Consider the following 27,759-nt stretch of genomic DNA (forward strand, 5'->3'; position numbering starts at 1 on the left):
AAGAGTCCCAAACAGATCCCTGAGGCACTCCACTACCCACTCCCTTCCACTGAGAAAATTGTCCATTTAATCCTACTCTCTGTTTCCTGTCTTTTAGCCAATTTGCAATCCACGAAAGGACATCGCCACCTATCCCATGACTTTTTACTTTTCCTAGAAGCCTCTCATGAGGAACTTTGTCAAATGCCTTCTGAAAATCCAAGTATACTACATCTACCAGTTCACCTTTATCCACATGTTTATTAACTCCTTCAAAAAAGTGAAGCAGATTTGTGAGACAAGACTTGCCCTGGGTAAAAAGCCTTGCTGACTTTGTTCCATTAAACCATGTCTTTCTATATGTTCTGTGATTTTGATGTTTAGAACACTTTCCACTGAAGTCAGGCTAACCGGTCTGTAGTTTCCTGGATCTCCCCTGGAGCCCTTTTTAAATATTGGGGTTACATTTGCTATCCTCCAGTCTTCAGGTACAATAGATGATTTTAATGATAGGTTACAAATTTTTACTAATAGCTCTGAAATTTCATTTTTTAGTTCCTTCAGAACTCTGGGGTGTATACCATCCGGTCCAGGGGATTTACTACTCTTCAGTTTGTCAATCAGGTCTACCACATCTTCTAGGTTCACCGTGATTTGATTCAGTCCATCTGAATCATTACCCATGAAAACCTTCTCCAGAACAGGTACCTCTCCAACATCCTCTTCAGTAAACACTGAAGCAAAGAAATCATTTAACCTTTCCGCGATGGCTTTATCTTCTCTAAGTGCCCCTTTAACCCCTCGATCATCTAACGGTCCAACTGACTCCCTCACAGGCTTTCTGCTTCGGATATATTTCTATGTTATATTTCAATGATATATTTCAATGTTCTATAAAATGCTCATAAAGACACAAAATAGCAAGAATAGTATAAAATATAGAACTAGGGATATTCCACATAGAATAATAAAGCCTTCTTTCCAGGATGTGAGAGAGTGTGGGCATCACCAATATACGGTAGGTGGATCCTCCAAAAAATATCCTTGTCTGGATCATTTTGCACCCCTTAACCTTCTGAAAATTTGGTGTACACAGGACACCAATCACACGTTATTGTGGGAGAGAGGGCAGGGAATAATATAGACATGGTGAACTCAAACCTACTTACATTCCTTTGGAAAGCAGGCTAAAACAAGTTTGCTTACCATAAAATGGGGTTATCTGTAGACAGCACAATGAATTAACCATCACACATGGTTGATTTCATCCAGTGACAAAACTGACCCATCTCTCTAGCTCAATAGGATTTTTACTACAGAGTATGTGCGAATTCCTGCATGCTGTCTCAAAAGCTCATCAGTCAACTGCACAGTAGCTTTGTCTAGGTTAATCAACTCTCCAGGGAGGTGAGCAGGCATTAAACATGGCTAACTCATCCTATTTACAGAGATCCCCATTTACAGTAATGAACTTGCTTTCTCCATCAACAAGCAGGGCTAAATTAGCTACAACATGAGGGGAGTCTCAAGTTGAAGGTTGTAAGGGGAACACTTACTGAAGAAGTGACCCATACCCCCATGAAGAGTGGACTACTAAGTGAACAGGCTACACAAAACTACTTGACCAAAGTTACTGTCACTTCCTGAGAGATTGTTCAGGTGAAAGTTTGATCTGACGACCAAGTTGCAGCTTTGCAGATGTCTTCAATGGAAACAGCTCTGATATAAGCCACTGAGATAGCCATGGCTCTCACTTTTAAAGGAGTCTGGGATATGGAGGCCAGCCAAAGCATAGAAGTTGTATCTATCCACAGTCTGTTAGGATCATAGGAGATGAAAAGTTGAGAAGCCCGATGTAGAGTTCTTTTCAGATTATAGGCCAAGGCCCTTTTATCATCCAATGAATGGAGGGCCTTCTCCCTTTTGTGTACAAGAGACTTGGAAAGAACATGGACAAAACAATGGCTTCATTCAAATGCTGAAACCACTTTTGGCAGAAACTTAGGGCAAGTGCACACCACCACCCTGTTGTGGAAAAACTGCAGGTGCAGAGATTAATGGACACATACTTTTAGCTGGCTGACTGTTGTAGCCAAAATGATAGTGACTAGAAATTCCAATTTCAACATTAAAAACTTTAAGGAAGCAGATTCCAATGGCTTGTATAATGATATGGTATATTTTGTTGCAGAGATTGCCTAGGAATATTAAGTAGGTTCTATACCTCCCAGTTTAATGGGAGAGTATTATCTGATGCAGAGATTGGTTGGTGGGGTTTGGCACTGTAACAAAGAGGGTATGAGCTCTGTCTGAAACTTAAGATCTCACAGCAACTGGGGTGTACAATTGTTTGATCATTTTGCTACCTGATTATAGGGATCATTGGCAAGTGCATGGGTTTACATGTATTTATATTTTATGACTTTGTTCTTGTCTGTTTTTATTTTATTTAAATTTAGTGATAGTTTGTTTAATTTTCATCATTTTTATGGATGGTCATATTGTAACCCTCTTAGTACTGTAGATTGGAGTATCTATAAATACTTTAAATAAAGGTGGGAGTAGTTCATTTTGAACCTCTCCCGTAAACAGGCTCTTGTCCAGATTTCATAAGTCCAGGATGGGTCTCAATCTCCCTGACTTCTTAGGGATAAGGAAACAGCAGGAGCAGAAACCCTGGCCATACAGCCTTTCCCTCCCAAAGACTATCACCAGCTGGTTAAGAACTGACTTCACCTAGAGAAGGAGCTGGATCATGTGAGATGAATCCAGATTGAAAGCTAAACATTGATGCAGTGCAGGGAGATGGGAGAAGCACAAACAATACCCAGACTACACAATTTTAATGACCCAACAGTCCTTGGTGATTTACCATCATTCTTCAAAGAACAGGTGAATTTGTCTCCCTACTGGAAGAGTCGAGACCCGAAGATCAAGGCATCAAAAACTCAGACCATTCTTAGGCTGGGCCTGCTGTGGTGCTTTAGGTCAACATCTTTCATGCAGACATCCTCAAGCTGGAAACTGCTGTTGTGCAGAAGTAAAAGTAGAGTCAAAATACCACAAACTAGGCAGAAGCAGCATCTCTGGAAGAAGGAATGCCTATTAGTGAAGTAAGGAAGTCTAGAGGAAGAAGGCTGCTAGATCCCCTTCAATAAGGCTACATGCTGCTCCTTGATCTAGGAAATGGTCTCTCTGACCTTGCCCCTCAAACATGGGACCTCTGCCAACTTTTCATGAACATCTTCACATAGGTTGCTGACCCTCAGCCAGGTCATCCAGCATACTTCAATTGTCGCAGACAAAGATCGTGCCGTGCTATCAAACGATTCATATACTCAATAGAGGAAATGACACTCATTCTCTTCTGTAACTAGAAGGGCCTGCTGATAGCCTTCCTACTCCCTATCAAGAGACTACCAGCAGCTTCGATTTATCTGTACAGCTGTGTAAGTATTGTAGCATGTATACCGGTAGTTGATGAGCAGTAATGCAGGAGCTGAACATCAAGCTCTGAAAGATTTTCTTCCTAAATCTGTCCAAAAACCTAGGTCCTTAAGGGAGAGAGTAGGGATCCTGGTCGTTTTAGCCCGTTTCAGCAAGGATGACAACCATGGAATGGTGTGTTAACTGAACCACATCAAACCCTGGAGATTGCTAGACCTTGTCAAGTCCAATTTCCTGGCTACTGGGAGGTAGGATGTTATTTTATCCCACATTCTCATTTGCAGTTCCTGCAGGATTGAATCAACAGGCATTGCTGTAGACACTTCCAGAATCCTGAAGATCTTTGCTTGCTACTATGGACGCTGACTGATTGCCTTATGTATTTTATATAATACAATTTATAAAAATCACTTTCCAGATTTTAATATAAAAATTGCCCAAAGGAATGTACATAAGATAAACATATACAAATCAGGTTAATAAAATAAACAAAAGAAAATTAGGTCCTTACCTTTTGCTAATTTTCGTTCCTGTAGTACCGAGGATCAGTCCAGACTCCTGGGTTTTGCCCCCCCCTCTAGCAGATGGAGACAGAAGTTTATAAACAAAAACTCCGCCTATATCTAGGCTGGTGCCACCTACAGTCTGGCAGTATTACTTAATGTCAAAGCAGTAGGACCAACCGCAACAAATAATCCTTAGAACTCTGAAAATTACCTCCAAAAAACTATGCAAAACTAAACATAACTCCACCCAACTGGGTACCGAACTCGAGGTAATCAACAAGAAAACTTTCCCGATTTAGATAACTCACACACAGAGCACACATCCTCTCCCGGCCGAAAATCCCAACACTGGGCGGGACTCTGGACTGATCCTCGGTACTACAGGAACGAAAATTAGCAAAAGGTAAGGACCTAATTTTCTTTTCCCTGTACGTACCGGGATCAGTCCAGACTCCTGGGATGTACCAGAGCTTACCTTACTTAGGGTGGGAGCCAGAGAGGCCTGCTCTAAGCACCCCTTCCTCCAAACCCCGTCGACCCTGGCGCTTTCACATCCAAACGATAGTGCCGGGCAAAAGTGTGGACCGATTTCCAGGTGGCCGCCCTACAGATCTCCTCTGTAGGTATATGGTGGCATTCCGCCCAGGAAGCAGCCTGGGCGCGAGTAGAGTGGGCTCTCAGCCCCACTGGCAACGACCTCCCTTATAACAGATATGCCGACCGAATGGTTTCTTTCAACCACCGAGCAATCGTAGTCTTGGAGGCCGCCTTACCCCGCCTTGAACCACCATAGAGGAAGAACAGGTGGTCGGATTCCCTGAAGGCATTGGTGACTTCCAAATAATGTAGTAGCGCGCGTCGCACATCTAACTTACGGAGATCCTTAGCCATAGGGTCCGAAGACTGCACCTGCCCAAAAGATGGCAACTCTACCGTCTGATTCACGTGGAACGAGGAAACCACCTTGGGTAAAAAAGACGGTACCATCCGCAACGAGATTCCCGAATCCGAAATCTGCAAAAAAGGCTCCCGACAGGACAGAGCCTGAAGCTCAGAAATCCGTCTTGCCGACACCATGGCCACAAAGAATACCACCTATAGAGTTAAATCCTTAAGCGTGACCCTGCGAAGGGGCTCAAAAGGTGCCGTACACAACGCTTTAAGGACAACATTCAAATTCCAAGACTGACACGGCTGTCGAAACGGAGGGCGCAAATGCCTTGCCCCTCAAAGAAAACACACTACATCCGGATGCGCTCCTACCGAGGCTCCATGAACTAGACCTCGCAAGGAACCTAACGCCGCCACTTGCACCCTCAAGAAACTACAAGAAAGCCCCTTAGACAACCCATCCTGGAGAAACAACAGTATGTCCGGGATAGCCGCTCGGGTAGGCACTACGCTGCGCTCCAAACACCAAGACTCAAAAACTCTCCACACGCGCACATAAGACATGGACGTAGACTTCTTTCGGGAACGCAAAAGTGTAGATACCACCATCTCCGTGTACCCCTTAGATCTCAACCGCTGCCTCTCAAAACCCATGCCGCTAGACAAAAGTGATGGACCAGGTCGAAACAAACGGGCCCCTGATGCAGGAGGTCCGGAAGATACGGGAAACGAAGCGGCTCCTCGACCGCTAGATTCAGCAGATCCGCGAACCACGGCCTCCTTGGCCATTCCGGAGCGACGATGATCACGTCCGCCGGGTGCTTCTCTATTCGACGCAGCACCCTTCCTATGAGAGGCCACGGAGGAAACACATAGAGCAACACATCCGTCGGCCACGGCACCACCAGCGTGTCTACTCCTTCCGCTGACGTCTCCCGTCAGCGAGCAAAAAACCGGGGAGCTTTCGCATTCTTGAACGTAGCCATCAGATCTACCGCTGGTGTGCCCCACCGAGCGCAGATGAGTCGGAATGCTTCTCCCGCTAGCTCCCACTCTCCGGGATCCAACCAGTGGCGACTGAGAAAATCCGCCTGGACGTTTTCTACACCGGCTATGTGGGAGGCTGCAATTCTGCTCAGGTGGGCCTCCGCCCATATCATTAACGACCGAGCTTCGGCCGCCACCGGCTGACTCTTGGTTCCCCCCTGCCGATTGATGTAAGCTACCGTGGTCACATTGTCTGACAGAATCCTGACCGACCGACCGCGGATGAGAGGAAGGAACCTCAACAGAGCCAGCCGCACCGCTCGAGTTTCCAAGCGATTGATGGACCACGACGCCTCCCGAGCCGACCATGCTCCCTGAGCTGCCTGCCCGAGACAGACCGCTCCCCAACCGAGCAGGCTGGCATCCGTAGTAGCCACCGTCCACAATGGAGTTTCCAACGAAATCCCTCGACTCAAGTTGGCCTGGCAGAGCCACCACGGCAAGCTGTCTCTAGCGTCCTGGGTCAAGGGCAAGCTGAGGAAATATTCCTCCGAGATTGGGCGCCAGCGGGAGAGCAACGCTGACTGCAAGGAACGCATATGAGCGAACGCCCATGGAACTAACTCTAGCATGGAGTTCATAGAGCCCAATACCTGTAAATAATCCCATACTACTGGTACTGGTTTGCGTAACAACCTTTGGATCTGAGCTTGCAACTTTATTATTCGATCCTGCGTGAGTGACACCGTGCCTTGACACGTGTCGAACACAGCTCCCAAATATTCCAGAGATTGAGACAGAATCAGATGGCTCTTGGCTACATTGACCACCCATCCCAGCGAGCGTAACAGCTGTAGGACTCGCTGGATCGCCAGATGACAAAGTGTTCTCGACTTGGCCCGAATCAGCCAATCGTCCAAGTATGGATGCACCAACAGCCCCTCTTCGCGGAGTCTCGCTGCCACCACCACCATAATCTTGGTGAACGTGCGCGGAGCCGTTGCCAGGCCAAAGGGCAACGCCTGAAACTGGTAATGCTGCCCCTTTACCGCAAACCGGAGAAACCGTTTGTGCTCCTGCCGAATGCCAATGTGAAGGTACGCCTCCGTGAGATCCAGAGAAGCCAGGAACTCCCCCCTTCCTCACCGACGCGATTACGGACCGTAAGGTTTCCATTCGAAAACGCGGTACCCTTACACTTGTTGACACTCTTCAGATCCAGAACGAAACGTTCCCTCCTTCTTGGGTACTACAAAATAAATGGAATAACGGCCCTGCCGGAGCTCGCCGGGGTGGACCAGCACTATGGCCCTAGATCGCGCAGCCGAGCCAGAGTCGCCCGCACCGCTCGACGTTTTTCTGAAAAACCGCAAGGGGACACCAGGAAGCACTGAGGCGGGCGGTGCGAAAAATCTAACGCGTAGCCGTGTCTTATCACCTCTAGTACCCACTGATCCGACGTGATTCTGGTCCATTCCTCGTAAAACCAGCTTAACCTGCCGCCAATCTGGGGAACGGGGGAATGGACCGGCCTCACATCATTGTGCTGGCTTACCGCCCTGCGCAGTCGGACCGGCTCCCGGACGGCCGAAACGGCGCCCACGAAAGGACTGAGAATACGATTGCTGGCGGGTAGCACTGTGACGGAACGAAGAGTTCGACCCTCGAGCCGACCGTGGTCTGCGACTGCCACGAAAACGAGAACGAGAGGCTGGAGCCCCCCGGTAACGGTGTCTATCCTCCGGGAGACGGTGCACCTTATTCTCCCCCAAGGATTCAATTAGGTCCTCCAACTCCTTGCCAAACAGCAACTTCCCCTTAAAGGGAAGGGAGCCCAACCCAGCCTTGGAGGTGCCATCCGCCGCCCAATGGCGGAGCCATAGCAGCCGCCTCGCCGCCACCGCAGAGACCATGGTCCTTGCGGAAGTGCGCAGGAGATCATAAAAAGCATCCGCACTATAGGCGATAACCGCTTCTAAACGACTTGCCTGCCTCACCTCGTCCAATGACAGGGACTCATTGGCCAAAAGCTGCTGCGCCCAGCGAAGACCTGCTCTCAACGAAAAATTACTACAAATCGCTGCACGGATTCCAAACGCCAAAACCTCAAAGATACGCTTTAGCTGAACTTCCAACTTCCTATCCTGAATATCTTTAAGCGCCGTACCTTCCGTCACCGGGATGGTGGTCTTTTTAGTTACCGCTGCCACCGCGGAATCAATCCTCGGCAGGCGCAAAAGCTCCAGAACGTCCTCCGGCAGTGGATATAACTTATCCATGGCTTTTGCAACTTTTAGGCCCAAATCCGGAGTATCCCACTCCTTAAAAAGTAAATCCGAGGCCGAAAAGTGTAGCGGGAACGCCAAAGACGGGCCCCGGAGCCCCAGGACGACCGGATCAGTCTGTCCAAGACGAGACTTAACCTGGGGAAGTGGAATTCCCAGCTCCCCCAGGATCTCCGGAATGAGGGGTCCTAACTTATCCTTATGGAATAACCTGACTACCTTCGGATCATCCCCCTCTGCTCCATGGGGTGCCCCGGAACCTTTAGCCCCCGGCTCTCCATCCCCTTCAACCCCCCTCGGGGGCTGGGATGGAAACTCCAGATCCTCCTCCGGCTCCTCTAGCTCCTCAGACGAGGAGTTCTGAGAAACCTCCACCTCCCGGGAGTGAAGAGGTCGGGCTCGAGCCGGCCCCCCATCCCCCGGACCGGGCTTTGGTACCTTCTCTGCCGGAGCCCCAGTCTCAGAGGCAGGGGGCCCCTGCATCCTTTTTCTGGCTAGGCGCCAGGCTTTAAAAGCCTTATGCATGAGCAAGACAAACTGTGAATTAAAGGAGGAGTCCGACGACCCCTCCTCATCACCCCCTTCCCCGGGGGAATCTTCACTAGGTGCCATGGGCCTGTCCCCCCCCCCCCCCCCCCGCAGGCCCCTGCTGGGGGGACAAACGCGGCGGATCCACAAACTCTCCGTTGCCTCGCCGGCCCGCGCTTATCTCGGCTGTCCGCGCCGAGAAAATGGCTGCCGTTCCCGCCGAAAACGCGGTCAAAATGGCGGCCGCCCCCGGCGGTGCCGAAGACGACCGCTCCGAAAAGGCTGAAACCGCGGAGGAAGACCCAGCGCGCGACTGCTTACCCCTCCGGGTCCCTGAAGCTGACTCCGATCCCCCCTCTCCGCCGCCCACGCAGCTGGAGCACAGGCTGTCTCACGACAGCCGCGCTGCCGCGGACCCGCAGGCCCTGCAAGCAGCCTGCCTGGGCATGAAGACGCTGCTACCGAGGCGCCGCGGAGCGGGAAAGGGAGCCCAAAGAAACAAACTAAAATTTCCACGAAACCTCCCCGGATCGCCGAGCCCCAGTCACCGCGAGGAAGTAAGCCAAACACTATCAGACCGCACACACAAACACCAGGAAAAAAACCACAAAGGTAACTTTTTTTTTTTTTAAACTTTACCTCGGATCCGGAGCAGGCTGGGAGGAGTGAGCCAGGACCCCCGGTATCACCCCCAGGCCTGTAAGTGCCGGTACATGGGGCTCCCCCACTCCTCGGCAGCCTCTACCAGGGGGAACGGTCCCCTCAGGACCCTACCTTCCCCTGGGAGGCGGGGACTGGGACCAGCAGGCAAGCCTCTGCGGTCCTTCCCCTTCCGAAAACACTACACCTACCGGCTAGTCAAAATTTATCTCTTTTCCTCTTTTTTTTTTTTTTTTTTTTTTTTAAAACACCTAAACTTAGGCCCTAAACAGACTGTAGGTTTTGCACCCTCTCCACCTGCTAGGAGACAGAAGAATACTGCCAGACTGTAGGCGGCACCAGCCTAGATATAGGTGGAGTTTTTGTTTATAAACTTCTGTCTCCATCTGCTAGAGGGGCGGCAAAACCCAGGAGTCTGGACTGATCCCGGTACGTACAAGAAAATTATTCCTTACCTGCTAATTTTCGTTCCTGTAGTACATAGGATCAGTCCAGACCGTGGGTTATGTCCCCCGTCCAGCAGATGGAGTCAGAGCAAACTTCCGAGGGTGCTGACATATAAGCAGGTGCACCCTCCAGGGATCCTCAGTATCGAGAATATCAAAGCCTAGCGAAAACAACACTAGACAGAAAGTAGGATGGATCAAGCGCCAATCAAATTGTAACCACAGAACATATAACCAATGCAACTTGCAAGGAGAACTGTGAAGAACTAGGCAACCACAACAAAACATCAGAATGCAGGAGTTGGAGGGACAGGAGATAGAACGTACACGAGCAGGCGTCTGACCATTACTGAAGAAAAAACCCGGGTGGGCGTCTGGACTGATCCTATGTACTACAGGAACGAAAATTAGCAGGTAAGGAATAATTTTCTTTTCCCTGTACGTACTAGGATCAGTCCAGACCGTGGGATGTACCAAAGCTTCCCTAAACCGGGTGGGTCCCTGAAGACCCTGCTCGGAGGACCCTGTCCCCAAAGGAACCCGCCTCATCTACCGGCACTTGCAACCGGTAATGCTTCGAGAAGGTGTGTAGCGACTTCCATGTAGCCGCGCGACAGATTTCCTGAATTGGAACATGTTGAGACTCCGCCCGGGACGTGGCCAGGGCACGCAACGAATGAGCCCGGACCCCCTCCGGGGGAGCCTTCCCGGCGCCTATGTAGGCCGAGGACACCGCTTCCTTGAGCCACCTTGCGATGGTAGTCCTAGACGCTTGCTGTCCCTTCTTGTTACCGGACCAAAGCACAAAGAGATGGTCGGACGTCCGGAACTCATTGGTCACCTCCAGGTAGCGCAGCAGAGAGCGCTTCACGTCGAGGCGCCGGAGGGCCTGGGGCGCATCTGCCGGGAAGGCCGGCAGTTCCACCCACTGGTTCAAGTGGAAGGAGGACACCACCTTAGGTAGGAAGGAAGGAACCGTTCGAATGGAAACTCCCGAGTCCGTGAAGCGTAGGAACGGTTCCCGGCACGAGAGCGCCTGAAGCTCGGAGATGCGCCTTGCTGAGGCTATGGCAACCAGGAACACCGTCTTAAGGGTGACGTCCTTAAGGGAGGCCTGTCGCAGCGGTTCGTAGGGAGCCTTACCAAGGATCCGGAGCACCAGGTTGAGATTCCAGGAGGGATAGGGATGTCGCACCGGCGGCCGCAGGTGCTTGACTCCTTTGAGGAAGCGCGAGACGTCCGGGTGAGACGAAGGATTGGGATTTCCCGTGGTACGAGCCAGGGAGGCTAGAGCAGAGACTTGCACACGCAGGGAGTTGTAGGAGAGACCCTTCTCCAAGCCCTCCTGGAGGAAGGCCAGGACCTGACGGAGCGAAGGCGCCGTCGCGGAGGCTCCATGTCTAGCACACCAGACCTCAAACACCTTCCAGACCCGTACATAGGCGACTGAAGTGGAGGTCTTACGTGCCTTGAGAAGAGTGTCTACCACGGTTACTGCGTATCCCTTGCGCAGGAGACTCTGCCTTTCAAAAGCCAGGCCGCGAGACAAAAGTGTTCCGCCTGGTCCGAAAATACCGGACCCTGATGGAGTAGCCGCGGAAGGTGTGACAATCGCAGAGGTCCGTCCACTACCAGGTTGAGCAGGTCCGCAAACCACGGGCGCCGCGGCCATTCTGGCGCTACCAGAACGACCTGCCCTGGATGATCTTCTATCCTTCGCACCACCTTGCCCACCAGAGGCCACGGCGGGAAGACGTACAGCCGAACATGAGGGGGCCAGGGTAGCACCAGGGCGTCCACTCCTTCCGCCCCGTGGTCTCTTCTCCGACTGTAGAACCGCGGGGCCTTTGCGTTGCCCGACGTTGCCATGAGGTCCATGGAGGGAGCTCCCCAGCGCCGGGTGATGAGCGACATTGCCTCGTCGGAGAGGACCCATTCCCCCGGGTCCAACGTCTGCCGACTCAGGTAGTCCGCCTGAATATTGTCCACGCCTGCGATGTGGGAGGCCGCCAGGCGGTCGAGGAACCGCTCTGCCCAGGCCATGAGACGGGCCGCTTCGAGGGCCACCCCCGGGCTCTTGGTGCCTCCCTGTCGGTTGATGTAGGCTACCGTGGTCGCATTGTCCGAGAGAACCCGGACCGCACGTTGCCGGATGAGAGGCAGGAATTGGATGAGCGCCAAACGGACTGCTCTGGTCTCCAGGCGGTTGATCGACCAGGACGCCTGTTCCTGTGTCCACTGCCCCTGAGTTGAGCTTCTGAGACACACGGCCCCCCAGCCGGTCAAACTGGCATCGGTAGTGACTACAATCCATTCCGGCGACTCCAGGGGACAGCCCTGCGCCAGGTTCCTGGGGTCTAGCCACCAACGAAGGCTGAGTCTGGCCGCCGGCGGAAGAGGTAGTATCGCCTGATAGTCCTGCGAGACCGGTTTCCACCGCGAGAGTAGCGCCATCTGTAGGGGCCTCAGGTGTGCAAAGGCCCAAGGCACCAGGTTGATTGCGAAGGCCATCGAACCCAGGATCTGCAGGTAATCCCTCGCTATTGGGACCTGGAGAGCGGCAAAATGGAGAATTTGTTCCCTCAGCGACTGGGCCTTGTCCGGCCGCAAGAAGACCTTGCCTTGAGCTGTGTCGAAGCGTGCTCCGAGAAAGTCCAGCTGCCGAGACGGAAGGAGACTGCTCTTGCCGAAGTTGACTACCCAGCCGAGAGACTGCAGAAATTCGACCACCCGGTCGACCGCCTGCTGCCCCTGAGGGAGGGACTTCGCTCGGATGAGCCAATCGTCCAGGTAAGGATGTACTAGAATGCCCTCTCGCCGGAGCGCAGCCGCCACAACCACCATGATCTTGGTGAATGTCCTGGGTGCCGTTGCCAACCCGAAGGGGAGGGCCTGAAACTGGAAGTGCTGTCCCAGAATCTTGAAGCGGAGGAGGCTGTGATGGTCCGGACGTATCGGAATGTGTAAGTAGGCCTCCGTCAGATCCAGGGAAGCTAGGTACTCCCCCGGATGAACTGCCGCTATTACCGAGCGGAGGGTTTCCATGCGAAACCGTGGTATCCAGAGGACCTTGTTGACTTCCTTGAGATCTAAAATGGGACGAAAGGATCCATCCTTCTTGGGCACCACGAAGTAGATGGAATAATGACCCGAGCCCACCTCTCCGGAGGGGACGGGTGAGATGGCTCCCAGGGCTAGGAGCCGGTCCAGGGTGCTTTGTACTCCCAGGCGCTTGTGACTTGACCCGCAGGGCGAGAAGACGAATCTGTCTTTGGGGCGATGCCGCAAATCCAAAGCGTAACCGTGCCTTAGAATATCCAGGACCCATTGATCCGTGGTGATGTTGGCCCACTCCTCGTAAAACCAGGCTAGTCGTCCTCCGATCCTCGGGAGGGGGGAGTGGGCCGGCATGACTTCATTGGTTGGACTTGCCGGAAGTTCCCTGTGCCGAAGAATCCCTTGGTGGTCTACGGCCACGAAAGGACCGGGTCCAAGACTGAGACCTGTTCGAGGGGTTTCTCGGACCCTGGGGCTTGGAGCTCCGAAATCGCCGTTGAGAGCGGGACCGATTCCTGGAGAAGGAATTGGAAGGACGATACGACCTCTGGCGGTCCTCGGGCAACCTATGTACGGAGTTTTCCCCCAGGGATTTAATGATCTGGTCAAGATCCTCGCCGAAGAGGAACCTACCCTTAAAGGGTAGAGAGCCTAGGCTGGACTTGGACGAGGCGTCCGCCGCCCAATTTCGAAGCCACAGCAGTCGCCTAGCGGAAACAGCCGAAACCATGGTCCTCGCCAGGACCCGCAGCAAGTCGTGGAGAGCATCAGCCCCGTAGGCAATGACGGCCTCCAGCCTGTCCGCTTGCGCCGCTTCCTCCGGTGGCAATTGCTGTGAAGTAAGGAGCTGCTGCACCCATCGTAGCCCCGCACGCTGGGTGAGAGAGCCACAAATAGCTGCGCGGACCCCCAGCGCCGAGACCTCGAAGATCTTCTTGAGGCAGACTTCTAACTTCCTGTCCTGGACATCGCGGAGGGCCGTTCCCCCTGTAACGGGAATCGTGGTCCTCTTGGTGACGGCAGAGACTGCCGAGTCGACCTTGGGTACTTTAAGCAGGTCCAAGAAGTCTCCGGGGAGAGGGTAGAGCTTGTCCATGGCTCTGCCCACTCTGAGCGACGCCTCCGGCGTGTCCCACTCCCGTACCAGAAGGTGTAGGAAAGACTCATGAATCGGGAACGTTCGCGGCAGGGGACGTAGGCCCGCCAGGACGGGGTCCCCTTTGGAGCTTGCTGAGGCTACGGAGGGAGCCGGAGGCCCAGGCGGCTCGACGGGCGGGTCGAGATCCAATTCTTGAAGGACGTGTGGGATGAGGTCAGACAGTTCCTCCTTCCGGAAGATCCGGAGCACCCGTGGGTCGTCACACTCCAGGTGCGCTGCCAGGAGCGAATCCTCATCCGCCGAAGCCGGGTCACCCCCAGGGTCCTGCATTGGGGCCGCTCCGCTGGGTGGAAGAGCCAGGAGCGTCTTCTTCTGGCCGCCCCCCGAGGGCGCTGGATTGGCCCCCCCCACCCCCACCAGCCGGGGCATCTTCGCGGGCGTGGGGTTCGCTGGACCACCGCCTGGCGACCCCCCCGCCGGCTGCAGGCTCTGGCGGTACGCCTGGTGCATTAGTAGAACAAAATCCGCCGTAAACCCCCCTGCTGGTGGGGGGACGGCGAGAGCGAGGTCCGTGGAGGGGCCCGAAGCGATGGGGGGGGGAGGATGGCGCTCGAATCAGCCCCAAGCGCGGCGAAAAATCCTGCTGTGACTCCTCAGCCTCCGAGTCAGCAGCGCTTTCCAGTTCTAAGATGGCCGCCGCTCCCGCCAAAGAAGGGGGCGGGGCCCTTCCCCTCGAGCCGCGGCGTTCCGAGCCAGACGGCGAAAAACGCGGGGAAGCCGGACCGGACTTCCCCCCGGGGAGAGCGACTCCAGAGGAGACATCCCGTGATCCGCCCTGCCCCGGGTCGGCGCCGGGAGCCCCCTGAAATCGCTGCATGGCGTCCGGTAGGTAGAGGGAACTCCCTCAGCGACCGCCCCTGGGGCCGGATCCGGGGAAACCGCGCCGCGGGAGGAGCGGGCTCGCCCGCCCAGGCTCAACTCCGCGAACCCTCCCCTCAGGAGCAGCAGGGGAATGAGACTTCCCTGCTGCTGCGGCCCCGGGGAATGGAAACGTCGCAGGGCCGAGGGGGAGGGGTTCGAATCGCGGCGCTCCGAACAGGGGAGAGGCTGGCCCCACCAGCGTGCCCCTGAGCCGTCCGACGGCGAAGCTGCGAAAGAAAATAACAGCAGAAAGAAAAACTTACCGCCGGAGAGAAGAACAAAGGGCAGACAACAGAGAGAATAGTCCCGCTGGCAAGCTAGCCAGGGCTATGAGACCCGGGCAGGGGCTCAGAGAGACTCCCTGAGGAGAAAAAAGTTTGTTATTAATTTTTTTTTTTTTTTTTAACTCAATTTAGTAATTTAGAACCCCGGCCAGCTTGATCCTGTCCTGAGAAGAATAAGATAGCAATAATGGGGCAGAAGCCACCAACTGGGGAAGCAAAGGTTCCCCCACTCGCATCTGCTGGAGTCAGAGAGATACTGAGGATCCCTGGAGGGTGCACCTGCTTATATGTCAGCACCCTCGGAAGTTTGCTCTGACTCCATCTGCTGGACGGGGGACATAACCCACGGTCTGGACTGATCCTAGTACGTACAGGGAAAGGGAATATCCAATATATACTGTGCCACCACACCATAATCACACAAGACAAAAAAGTCTTCTTCGGCTATCAGCATTAGATCTATCTGTTCCTATCTCAGACATCAGCAGCCATATTTTCAATTTCCTCCAAAACTTCATTAAATCTTTTTCCTCTCTGATTAACAACTCATTCTATAGCTTAGAGATCATATTTGAGAAAGCTCTGTTCTGTAACCCAACATGATGGTAAGCTTTAAACAGGTAGAATCAGTAACTGATGACAATATTGTAAGCGCAAGTTTCTAGTTGACTGATTCTAGTGTAAATAATGCTGCATATGCAGCAGCCTTGTTCCACACATCTGAAATGTAAGCCAGTGTAGCCTCATCAATAAAGGAGCTAAAGACACCCATCTAGAGTGTCTCATTGCAATCCTAGCAGCCATATTCTGAATCACTTGGAGTCTCAGAATAGAAGCACCTGACAAACCCCTGTATATGGCATTGCAATAATCCACTACTGTCATCACAGAAGCATACGCAACAGAAGTCAAAGCTTTAAAATTCAAAAATAGTTTCAGCTGTTTCACCATTCTCAACAGTACATTACAAACCACTCCATCTGCCTCTCCAGATCCCAACTATTTAACTTTACCCCAAGAGATTTTACTTCAACTGCAGACGCCACCACACCATCTATCATAAGGCTATATTTTACCAAACCAGAGCTCACTTGCAAAACTTGGTTTACTTTGAGTTCAAAATCAAACAACTTTCTTTTAAAACAGCCACTAACAGCCTGTAAACAATTATGAAACTGCAACATAGGGGCTTCCATATCTTTTTTTATTTATTTATTTATATTTTATTAAGATTTTCAACAAAGTCATTTACATTTGCAAAAAATCAGGACATAATCTTTAGCATTGGAAACAATAAACAGAAATATCACACAACAATAAATTCTGTGCATCAGAATTTTTAGTCCCCAATAATGGGAGGAATTTTTTAAAGGATAAATATATTACTTAAACAAACTTAGTACTAAACATACTGAAAAGGAGACTTTATTAATCTTAAACTGTCAATTTTACCTCGAACCTATTCCTTATCAGTCAGGAAAGTCTCAAGATGGGTGGGATCTTGAAAGACAAATTTGTTCTTCTGTAAAATAATTAGACATTTGCACGGGAATCGCAAATAAAAAAATCGCCCCTAGGGCCAAGACCCTTGGCTTCAATTCTAAAAATTGTTTCCGACGTAGCTGAGTACTACGAGCCACGTCCGGAAATATTTGGACCTTATATCCACAGTAAAGTAAATCTTTATTCTTAAAGAATTTTTGTAAGATCAAATTCTTATCTTGCTCTCTACAAGAGGAAACTAATAAGGTCGCCCTAGTGGGTATTTCATCCACAGATGCCTCTAAAAAAAGAGGTCAAATTTGGTGATTCACATAGTACTATGTCTAATTCTTCCATCCCTTCTTGAGATTGAATACTAGACTTAGGTATATAATACATTTTAGAAATACTTTTTTCATATATTGAGGATATAGAAAGTATTTCTATCAAGTATTTCTTCAATAATTCAAGGGAGGATAACAGTCTAGTTACCGGGAAATTAAGAAATCTTAAATTCCTAACACGGTTTTCATTTTCTAACATTTCCAAATGTCGATGTATTATTAAACTATCTTTTACAAAAGAGTTGTTTACAGCTTGCAATGCTGTTACTTGATTATTTATTACCTTACCATTTTCATCTATTTGATTTAATCGACTCTCATGTTTTTCAATCTTACCATTAATCTGTAACACATCTTGCTTAAATTGTAAACATGAATTAGAAAGCGTTTTTCTAACATCTATTAGAACCTTCCAAATATCACTCAAGGTGACATTCTGAGGGTCTATTGATTCTAAATTCACATTTCTTTCTGATAACAATTCTTGTACAAAGGTTATCCCTGCACTTTCTTGTATCCTCCCCCCCTCCTTAGTACCATGAAACTAGGTTGCTCAGTATTTACTGACCCCCCAGTCCCAGGTACCGTGGATTGATGAATTACCTCAAGCGGAGTAAGAGGTGACTGCATCTGGGCTGGACTCTCGGGGGAACCCGAAGAAAAGAAAATTTCTGAAATAGGATGCCTTTCAAATTGACCAATTCGCCTGACCACATGGGAGTCCATAGGTCCTCTACTTGCTGGAACTGCCGGCGAAGATGTTAAAAACTTTGTTTTCCTTTTCCTACCCATATAATACCCATATAATACCGGCAGCTCTTCCGGTTTTATCGGGAGGCAGAGTCCCTGCTTGATGACGTCAGCGGGGTCGAAGCAGTAAAGGTAGATGTTGTTTCCAGCTCCCTGGGCGCCCCGAATTGCTCGGTTACCCTGCCCTCCTGCCCTCCTCTCTCACGAGAGGCTCGTCTCACCAGATTCCTCCGGGGCTTCCATATCTTGTGCTCATAAGTTTACATACTCCTGGAGGAATTTGTAAAATGTGTAGCATTTTAAGAAACATGAGTGATCAGAGAAAACACAACTTATTTTTAATGTTTCAATTAAACTATTATGCATCACAGAATAGCACAAACATTAAACAAACCATAGCAATAAAGGAAATAATAAAATGGTCCTGTTGAAAAGTTTCCATACCCTTACTTCTTAATATTGTGTATTGCCCTGTTTTTGCATTAATGACGGCTTGCAGTCTTTTGCGATAGTTGTGAATGAAGCCCTTTATTTTCTCATGTGGTAAAGCTGCCCCTGCTCTCGGTAAAAGGCCTACAGATCCTGTAAAGTCTTTGGTTGTCTAGCATGAACTGCATGTGAGTTCTCCCCAAAGTGGCTCAATGACATTGAGGTCAGGCGACTGTGATGGCCACTCCAGAATCTTCACTTTCTTCTGCTGCAGCCACTGAAGAGTCAACTTTGCCTTATTTCGGATCATTTTCATGTTGTAAAGACCAAGTGAGCCTGACTTCAGTGCTGGGAAAAATAGTGGAAACTATTGTCAAGATCAAAATCGTAGAGCATATAAAGACATGGTTTAATGGAACACAATCAACATGGATTTACCCAAAGGAAGTCCTGCCTAACAAATCTGCTTCATTTTTTGAAGGGGTTAATAAACATGTGGATAAAGGTGAACCGGTAGATGTAGTGTATTTGGATTTTCAGAAGGCGTTTGACAAAGTCCCTCATGAGAGGCTTCTAAGAAAACTAAAAAGTCATGGGATAGGAGGCGATGTCCTTTCATGGATAACAAACTGGTTAAAAGACAGGAAACAGAGAGTAGGATTAAATGGTCAATTTTCTCAGTGGAAAAGGGTAAACAGTGGAGTACCTCAGGGATCTGTACTTGGACCGGTGCTTTTCAATATATATATATATATATATATATATATGATCTGGAAAGGAATACGATGAGTGATGTTATAAAATTTGCGATGATACAAAACTATTCAGAGTAGTTAAATCACAAGCGGATTGTGATACATTACAGGAGGACCTTGCAAGACGAAGATTGGGCATCCAAATGGCAGGTGAAATTTAATGTGGACAAGTGCAAGGTGTTGCATATAGGGAAAAATAACCCTTGCTGTAGTTACACGATGTTAGGTTCCAGATTAGGAGCTACCGCCAAGGAAAAAGATTTAGGCATCAGTGGATAATACTTTAAAATCGTTGGCTCAGTGTGCTGCAGCAGTCAAAAAAGCAAACAGAATGTTAGGAATTATTAGGAAGGGAATGGTTAATACAACGGAAAATGTCATAATGCCTCTATATCGCTCCATGGTGAGACCGCACCTGGAATACCGTGTACAATTCTAGTCGCCACATCTCAAAAAAGATATAATTGCGATGGAGAAGGTACAGAGAAGGGCAACCAAAATGATAAAAGGGATGGAACAGCTCCCCTATGAGGAAAGGCTGAAGAGGTTAGGGCTGTTCAGCTTGGAGACGAGACAGCTGAGGGGGGATATGATAGAGGTCTATAAGATCATGAGAGGTCTTGAACGAGTAGATGTGAATCGGTTATTTACACTTTCGAATAATAGAAGGACTAGGGGGCATCTGGTCAATCTAGCGGTGGCAGGTCCCCTGCGGTTTCAGGATCTTCCGGACCTGCTGCATCAAGGGCCCGTTTGTTTCGACCAGGCCGATCGCTTCTGTCTAGCGGCATGCCTTTTGAGAGGCAGCGTCTGAAGGGCAAAGGATATTCGGGCGCTGTAGTTGCTACTCTTTTGAGATCACGTAAAACTTCAATGTCCCTGTCTTATGTCCGAGTCTGGAAGATCAATAGACTGTGAAGCCAGAGTCTCCAGGATTGCTTATTCAAAGTTTTAGAAACTTTCATATACGTTTTCTGTATCGGGGCTCCATCTCATGATATCACCCATGTGTGATGAGTAACATCCTGCTGCCTCAGAGAACGCTTGTTACAGGTAAGCATCTCTGCTTTTTCCTTCTATAATTAGTTTATTATATTGGTGATAACTATAGCCTATAAGAATCTGCTGTGAAGATCTTGTTGATTTAAGGACAGTGGTTGCCCAAAATTAATAGTACTGATGAGCATGTCTACTGATATTCATTTTCAACCAGAAATTGAATATGACTAAGGTCTTGCTGTCATTGGCACCCAGCGATGTAATCATACAATTATCCCTTGTTAATCTCTATCCTGGCAAACTCCTTTTACATTACATTTCCATTCATATATCATTCTAAAGTAAGGGAAATCTTGTTTTTCGTAAAAAAAAAAAAAAAAAATGCCACGGAGGACCGCGTGTTGGGTGTGCGGCGGCGCCACGCGCACCTGGCTCTCACAAGATGGGCTTTGCTCGATTTGTCACCCAGGCGGGGAGGGAGCCTCTATGACTCACGGGAGGACTGGGGGGTCGTCCTGCGGGTCCTGTCTCTGGAGCCTTTGGGGAGCTGCAGCCCCCTTCTCTCGGCCCGTTCCCGCTGAGCACTGGAACGGATGCCATTTTGGATTCCCTCGTGGCAGTGAGGTCAGCGGTGCTAATAGCGGCGGGGGAGGGGAATTTCCCGCCACATTTGTCTCATCAAAAGACGGTCCCCTGAGGGGAGCAAGTCAGGTGGGCTTGGCTCAAAAGCCACAGAGGATATCCCAAAGGGGATACGGATGACTCATCTTCTGCTTCTTCCTTTTCTTCAGATTTTGTGCTTTTATTGCACAGGGCTTTTAAGGACCGGAAAGTGGGGGAAAAGAGGGCAGCTGACAAATCCTTATCATCAGACTCGCCTTCCAGGACTAGGAAGCGATCTAAGCCTGCTGAGGACGCTTTAACTTAGAGGGGGACCCTCTAAATTAAAGCGTCCTTTAAGATTAGTGGCACCTCAGACTGCTTCAGATTCATCTTCAGGTACTGAGGACCAGGATAATCTAGACTTGCCATCCCAATTCCCGAAGGGGGTTGAAGGGGATACGGACCAGCCGCAGGGTGCTCTGCGTAGGTCTCATGTGGTGGAAGGAGACGACCCGAAAGTGGTCCGTCTCTTTCGGAAAGAGGAGCTGGGGCCTCTCATTCCCACTATTTTAGGGGAATTGGGTATTGAAGCTCCCCATGAAGAATCCTGGCTGGGATCTACTGATCCAGTGTTAGGGCCTGTGGGGTCCACCTTCGTCATTCCCATTTCATATGTCATCAGCATTTGAGCTGTAGTTGTGCAGTGTGTCAAGAGTTTTTCTTAAAATTGATATTGAATTCAGTATGAAAAAAAATCTTGTATGTGTGCTGTTTGGTGAGAGACTGTAGCCACAAAAACGGATAATCAAAGGCTGTAATGGCAGCAATCACAAGAGGTCAGTATTATAATTTTTCTCTATCAACAAGCAGGACTGAATTAGCCATGACAAGAGAGTATGTCATCCAGTGGTGCCGAATGGACCCATTTCTCTACTTTAGAATGAGCGAAATTGCGGCGGAAAGCAACGACAGGAGCCCGAAAGCGATCGCAAGGGTCCAAGAAGTCAGACAAACTACAATTGAAAAAAAATATATTTTTTTTTAAACTTGCCCGATAACCTCAGGGTCCTGGTCCTTCTGGGGGAGTGAGCCGGGCTCCCAGTATCACCCCCAGTGCCGCAAGAAGGGCAATAGGGCCCTCGACCCTTAGCTGCAGCTGCTCAACAACCAGGAGGGATGGTCCCCCTCAGGACCTAGCAACCCTCTGGGAGGCTGAAGACTGTCTCCTTTCTGGCCCCCCTTTTTTTAATTTTTTTTTTTTTTTTTTTTAAATGCTGTCTAAATTACTTTAACCTGTCTTTTTTTTTTTTTTTTAACTAAGTAACCAGAACAGATTGTAGGTTTTGCACTTCCACCATCTGCTGGAGACAGAGAAATACTGACAGACTGTAGGTGGCACCTTGGTATATAGGGCAGAGGGAACATGGGATAGACTTAGTTTTGGGGTACTTGCCAGGTTCTTATGGCATGGATTAGCCACTGTTGGAGACAGGATGCTGGGCTGATGGACCCTTGATCTGACCCAGTATGCCATGTTCTTGTGTTCTTATGAATTTCCAAAAACCCTGATTAGGAATCACCGAGAGGGACCGGGCAATGGAATGAGGAAAAACCCAAGAAAAACACAAAGTGCTCCCCTCGGGCCTAAAAACAGCCAAAATGAGCTCACTCACACCGCAAAGCTTATAGCTCTGAGGAAACAGAAAGACTGGAAAGGGACCCCCACGTGGATGCGTGGTATAGGGCATGGTGAGCATGCTCAGTGTGCCTAGTGAAAGTTCTAGAAACTTTGACATACGTTTTCTACATCGGGACTCCATCTGATGATATCACCCAAGCATGAGGATTATCATCCTGTTTATCCTTGGAGAATAACATTTTCCCTCAGTAATATAATGCATTAATAACTTGCAGAGTATTGTAGTTTAATTAGTTATTCTGGAAAAACAATTACTGCCTTGGCATGCTACACAGTTAAATACTTTTTGAACCTAATAATAGAAAAAAGCATTTGTATAAAGCATACACTGGGTTATGAAATTAATCCAAAATTACCAAAATATTAAAAGCAGGCTTACTGTTTTCACTTTCAAGCTTAAAAATGAAGAAAGTTAAAACCACCTTTATCATTTTTACGTCACATTTTACCAAATATTACATCATATGGAAAAAAAAAACCCAATCATTAAATGACAAGAAACCTAGAGGGAGTATGTAAACCCAGTCTTTCGTTTGCTACGACCCCTTCCCCTATGAAACCCATCTTTATTAAATGCATATTATAAAGTTCCCAACCCTTAATACATCCCTAGATGTGGGGTGGTCATGCAGCATTAGCAGGCTGTGTCTATGGATGGGCTGTGGTTAGAAGGAAGAGGAAGCAGCTCAGTTTCATCCTTGAATGCCCCACTTTTCCATATTCTCCTCTTCCCAGCTCCCAGCAATTACAATCAATGTCACCAGTTGTGCCTGATCTTCAGCTGGCAGGGCTTGGGCTCCTCACACACCCTCAACAAACAATTGATCAAACTGACTATTATACAAGATAATGGACTACACTATAGTGTGCATCACAATATACGTGTACAATCTATGCAATTAATGACAAAGAATCTCCGATTACTGAACAGGTGAATTTTTAAGAGATTGCTCAAAGAATGTTGTTTTGAGTCTCCATTCAAAATATTGTATTTGCTTTGCTTTTATTAAAAAAAAAAAAAAAAAAAGAACTGGTTGAAATGGTAAAAGTGTGAAAAATGCAGGGAACTAGAGGTGTAAAAACCCAGAGACAAGAGCAAGAAAGGGAAAGGTGATGTCACATATAGAATTTAAATAGGTTATCACTTTGCTAATAAAATGGCAAAAGACAATTCAGACTCTACCCACCCTGCACATACCATGTACGTAGAGAAGAAGTGTGTACTGGAAAAAAAATGGGTCAGCCAGTTCACATCCTCTCTGCCAAAAGACAAGCATAAACTTGAGTGTAAATCAGGCCATTACAGTTTATCTAATATTCCTATGCACCTTTCAAAATTTGTCTATTTTAGAAACATCATGCATGCCAAATATATGTCTTAACTCCCACTCTTCATAGGAACATGAAAGAACATGCTAAATTTAATTAAACAATATTTTATTTATTTAGATTTATATTCCGCTTTTTGCACTTTTTTCAGTGCTTCAAAGTGGATTACATTCAAGTACTGTAGATATTTCCCTATCCCCATAGGGTTTACAATCTAAGCTACTTTATGGCAGCAATGTGCATCTAAGTCAGGGGAGTACAACAGTGTGTGTACTTGACATTTCCAAAAGTACACATTTCACAGCCAAATCAAAGTACATGGATGTTCTTAGCACACATAGTTTATGTGAATTTTCAAAGAGATACCTCCCTCTTTTGAAAATGAATATAATGTTCACATTCTAAAGCAGCCTACATTATTCTTTATTTCAGAAAATACACATTCTTTACACCAATATTGACTGTCTGAAAATTTCCCCCATGTGCACAAGAGTCCCCAAAAATTGCCTGCAGTTTTCAACTGAACTGGCAGTGGGTGTCCAGTCTCACTGTATATAGAAACATAGAAATGACGGCAGAAGAACACCAAACCGCCCATCCAGTCTTCCTAAGCTAGCTTTCGCACTTTTTTTTTCTCACATACTTATCTGTTTCTCTTGGCTCTTAATAACCTGTTTTTATTCTATTTCCCTTCCACCCACGCCATTAATGTAGAGAGCAGTGTTGGAACTGCATCTGTGAAATAGCTTAATTTAGTTAGGGGTATTAACCACCGCAATAAGCAAGCTACACCCATGCTTATCTGTTTATTCAGACTATGTAATTCAGTCCTTGTTGATTGTTGCCTGAATATAGATCCACCTTTCTTCATTCCCCCCTGCCGTTGAAGCAGAGAGCCATGCTGGCTATGCATTGAAAGTTAAGTATCAGTCTTGCTCCCCTGCCGTTGAAGCAGAGGGCTATGCTGGATATGCGTATAGTTGAAATATTTTTTCATACTGACCCCAACACAGAAATATGGAGTCATTTTTATTCTTGTTTTCCTAATATTAATGCAAACTCTGGTTTAGATAAGTTTTTTGGTAAAACTATTTGCACATGGCTTTATATTGTGAGATTATCAATTTTTGATCAAACTATACCTGCATGGCACTATCCTGTGCCATGTTAATCTCCTGTTACTTGAAGAGAACTGCTACTAGAGTTGGTAGACAGGGTTTATTTTTTCCTATAAATATGTCATTTGTCAAAAAATGTGTTCTTAGCCTTGACAGTTATCCTCAAACTCTTCCAAGTGAAGCAGTATTTTCTTTTGGCATACAGTTGATCAAATTAAATTTAGCATGTCAGTATATAATTGTGCTTTAATAGAACTGGTTGATTATGTCCTTTAAAAACTGTGGCTTTCCTGATAAAAATCAATTTCTACAGAGTATAAATACATGAAACAGTCATGCAATAGATGTGGCGGGCAAATCATAGTATCTAAAACCCAAGAAAGCATGGGTCAGGCAGAAACGAGGCTAAAGACAGAAAATGCACAAGTTCTTCAGGTAAAGAAAAGGACAGATTAGACAGGCCTTGTGACCATTATCTGCTCTTACATTTCTCATCTCAGACTTATATTTACAGAAAAACATTCATTACAGTTATTTCAAAACAAAAGGCCATTTCTTTTTTAAAAAGTAAGGTTAGCCAGGGCAGGCATATATCCTGAAAGCATTTACAAAAACTAAACACTGTCTTTAGGCAAAGCTGCTTTGGGGCCCAGGAAAAACATACTGAGTTTCTATAGTCCGCCACTTCCATTATTCTTTCATAAATCTAAAGGTCATTAAAACAAAGTCATTCATAGTATGGCAGATTAATGAAAGAGCTGCAGCAATGTACAGAACATATAAACCTGCAAAACACAGGATTTACATCCTACGGACTTTTTGTCCATTATGCCCATGACCATGCATTAAATGATTCTTAGATTGACCATATTTCTGTTTTAATCACAGACAAGAAAATAAGGCATAGCATGCTAGGTCAGACCAATGATCAATCCTGATCACTTGGAAGTACCTGGAAGATCCCCGTGGATCTTTCCTGAGGCAGGAGTTGCAGATTCCCCTGTCTACCAGATGAATAATTTTTAATGGACCTGTCCTCCAGAAACTTTAATACAGCTATACCAATAACCTTGACCACATTCTCGGGCAGCAAATTCCAGAGTTTAATTGTATGCCAACTTAATTTTTTAATGTGTTTTAAATCTGCTAATCCCTGAAATTTAAATCATTTTAGAGCTATTTCTGATTAACTTTCAAGCTCTAGTTAGTCCAAGAAAAATGTATCAACTACAACTTGTGTAGAGTCCTTTACAACACTGCAACCGCATTAACTACTTCAGTGTTAATATGAAATCGCTTCCCTTTGCAACATCTGTGCTCTGTGTCCGAGCTCAGGAAACTCAAGGGCCGAAGGGACTGTGAAGAAGACTACAAAAACCACAACACTGGCTCAACTAGGATAGTCCAAAGAGCGAGCGCCACAAGTTAAAAGAATGCTATGAGAACAGATTGTGTCTCCATTTTCGTAAAAAGCTGCTGAAAGTTGGCCAACTTTTATAAATCAACACACGATTTTTTTCTATACATCTCCCCAACAAAATGACGCATGCATGGCCAGATGGTCCTGTAAGCAATGAACAAATGGACCAAACTGGATTCAACTTTGCAAGGTTTCCTGCGGTAGCGTGCAGAGGGCAGGGACATATATTTAATCTTTTGTATGTCTCTGACTCATCGGAACGTGACAAGAGTTCTCCCCTACCCAACAGGGACTGCGGTTTCCTGCTGCCTCCCTGCAGAGAGCTCGGACCATCAGGATGCCAAAAATGTAAAAAAAAAAAAAAAAAAAAAAGAAGAAGAAACTAATCTTACAAGGCAATAATCTTCACAAGAGCAGCTTTTGTTATAAATGCCTGGAGTGCATTTCCCTAGTGCAACATCTCCTTCTCTACCCTCACAGTTCATTCAAAACTGCACAAAATAAAAGGAGCAAGAAACCGTCCCGTTCTGGTTCTGTTCCGAGTCATTTTTTCTGCTGCTAAACATAAAACAAATACTTTTTCCCTTTCCTGCCACCAAAACCTCAGGCCCATGCACGTTCCCTTTGAGCAGTAGCAGTAATAAGACAGAGTTCAAAATTACGAAGGCTATGAGATGATATAATAATAATATATCAAGTAACAGTCTGCGCCTCCACAGGATGGCGCTATGGGGGCGAGGGGACACCTCATTACCACAGACAGACAGACACAAAGTTATTGCGGGTACAAATAGAGCGACGGCGCTGCAGAGAGCAGCCAGAGGTTCCACCCCCACTGCACTGAACTGATCAAGGCTTCCTCGGGGGGGGAAGAGGAGGCCTGTGCCGTACCTGAAGCGGGGGGAGTCCTTCAGGCACTCCTCGAAGTCCACGGTCACCTTCATGCTGCGGCGTAAATGAAGACAGGAGAAGAAGGACCGACGGCTCGCGACTCCCCAGCCCGGGCCCTTCCCGCTCGCTCGCTAACTCTTTTCTCCCTCCCTACACCGCAGCCGCCACGCACCGTCCCTGCACGGAACAGTCCAAGATCACCTCCTCCCCGCCCCCTCCAGCGGCTGCCATGGCGACGGAGGAGAGGCGAGAGAGGCAGGGAGCGCGGCCAATCGATGGTTCGGAAAAGGCGAGGGGGTGGGCCTCTGGGAGGTGGGCACTAGTGACGGCCAGTGCGCTGGGAAACGTGAGAACTCCCGCCCAGCCTCGGACTCCTTCCTCCCCTATCCGCCTCAACAGCCCTTCCGCTTTAGACGCAGGAAACTTTATTGGCCTGAAAACATGTACATTGTAGCTAACGAAATACTTAAACTGATTACAAACAAAAGGGAAACATTCATAATAAAAAAAAAAAAAACAGTAAAATAAAATTGCAAAGAACAAAAGGACTCCACGACCACTGCTTCAGTATTGTATCTGGTCATGATACTTTCTGGCCTGGTAACAGGATGTTAAGCACTTAGCTGCCATTCTTGTTGTTGCTCCCAGGATCATATGGCACTTTCTTGCTCAATCTTTGTGGGAAGACTCATTTTCGTTGTAAGCTTTGGCAAATGTGCATTTGTTGCATATTTGGATTATTCGCAGGACAGGAGGAAATACGTGTCAGTTTCAGGCCAATGCAATATCCGTATAAGAAAAACAGGCACTCATGACTGAGCACCTGCTTTCCTAAGGCACTCTTAGGCTA

At 48.0% G+C, this 27,759-nt stretch overlaps 1 protein-coding gene across 2 annotated transcripts in view; it reads right to left on the reverse strand.

Moving 5' to 3' along the window:
• Nucleotides 1–27,347, reverse strand: part of ACAP2 (ArfGAP with coiled-coil, ankyrin repeat and PH domains 2) — a 338,624-nt gene extending 311,277 nt beyond the window's left edge. Inside the window, exon 1 of one of the 2 annotated variants that reach the window (XM_029615073.1) lies at nt 26,910–27,347. In XM_029615073.1, coding sequence (XP_029470933.1) covers nt 26,910–26,962 — 53 coding nt within the window. In that variant the 5' untranslated portion in view covers nt 26,963–27,347. The remainder of the gene's footprint in view (nt 1–26,909) is intronic. The other variant, XM_029615074.1, reaches the window with a different exon arrangement.
• Nucleotides 27,348–27,759: the final 412 nt, after the last annotated feature.

Source organism: Rhinatrema bivittatum, chromosome 9, assembly GCF_901001135.1.
Source record: "Rhinatrema bivittatum chromosome 9, aRhiBiv1.1, whole genome shotgun sequence".
Classification (NCBI taxonomy): Eukaryota; Metazoa; Chordata; class Amphibia; order Gymnophiona; family Rhinatrematidae; genus Rhinatrema; species Rhinatrema bivittatum.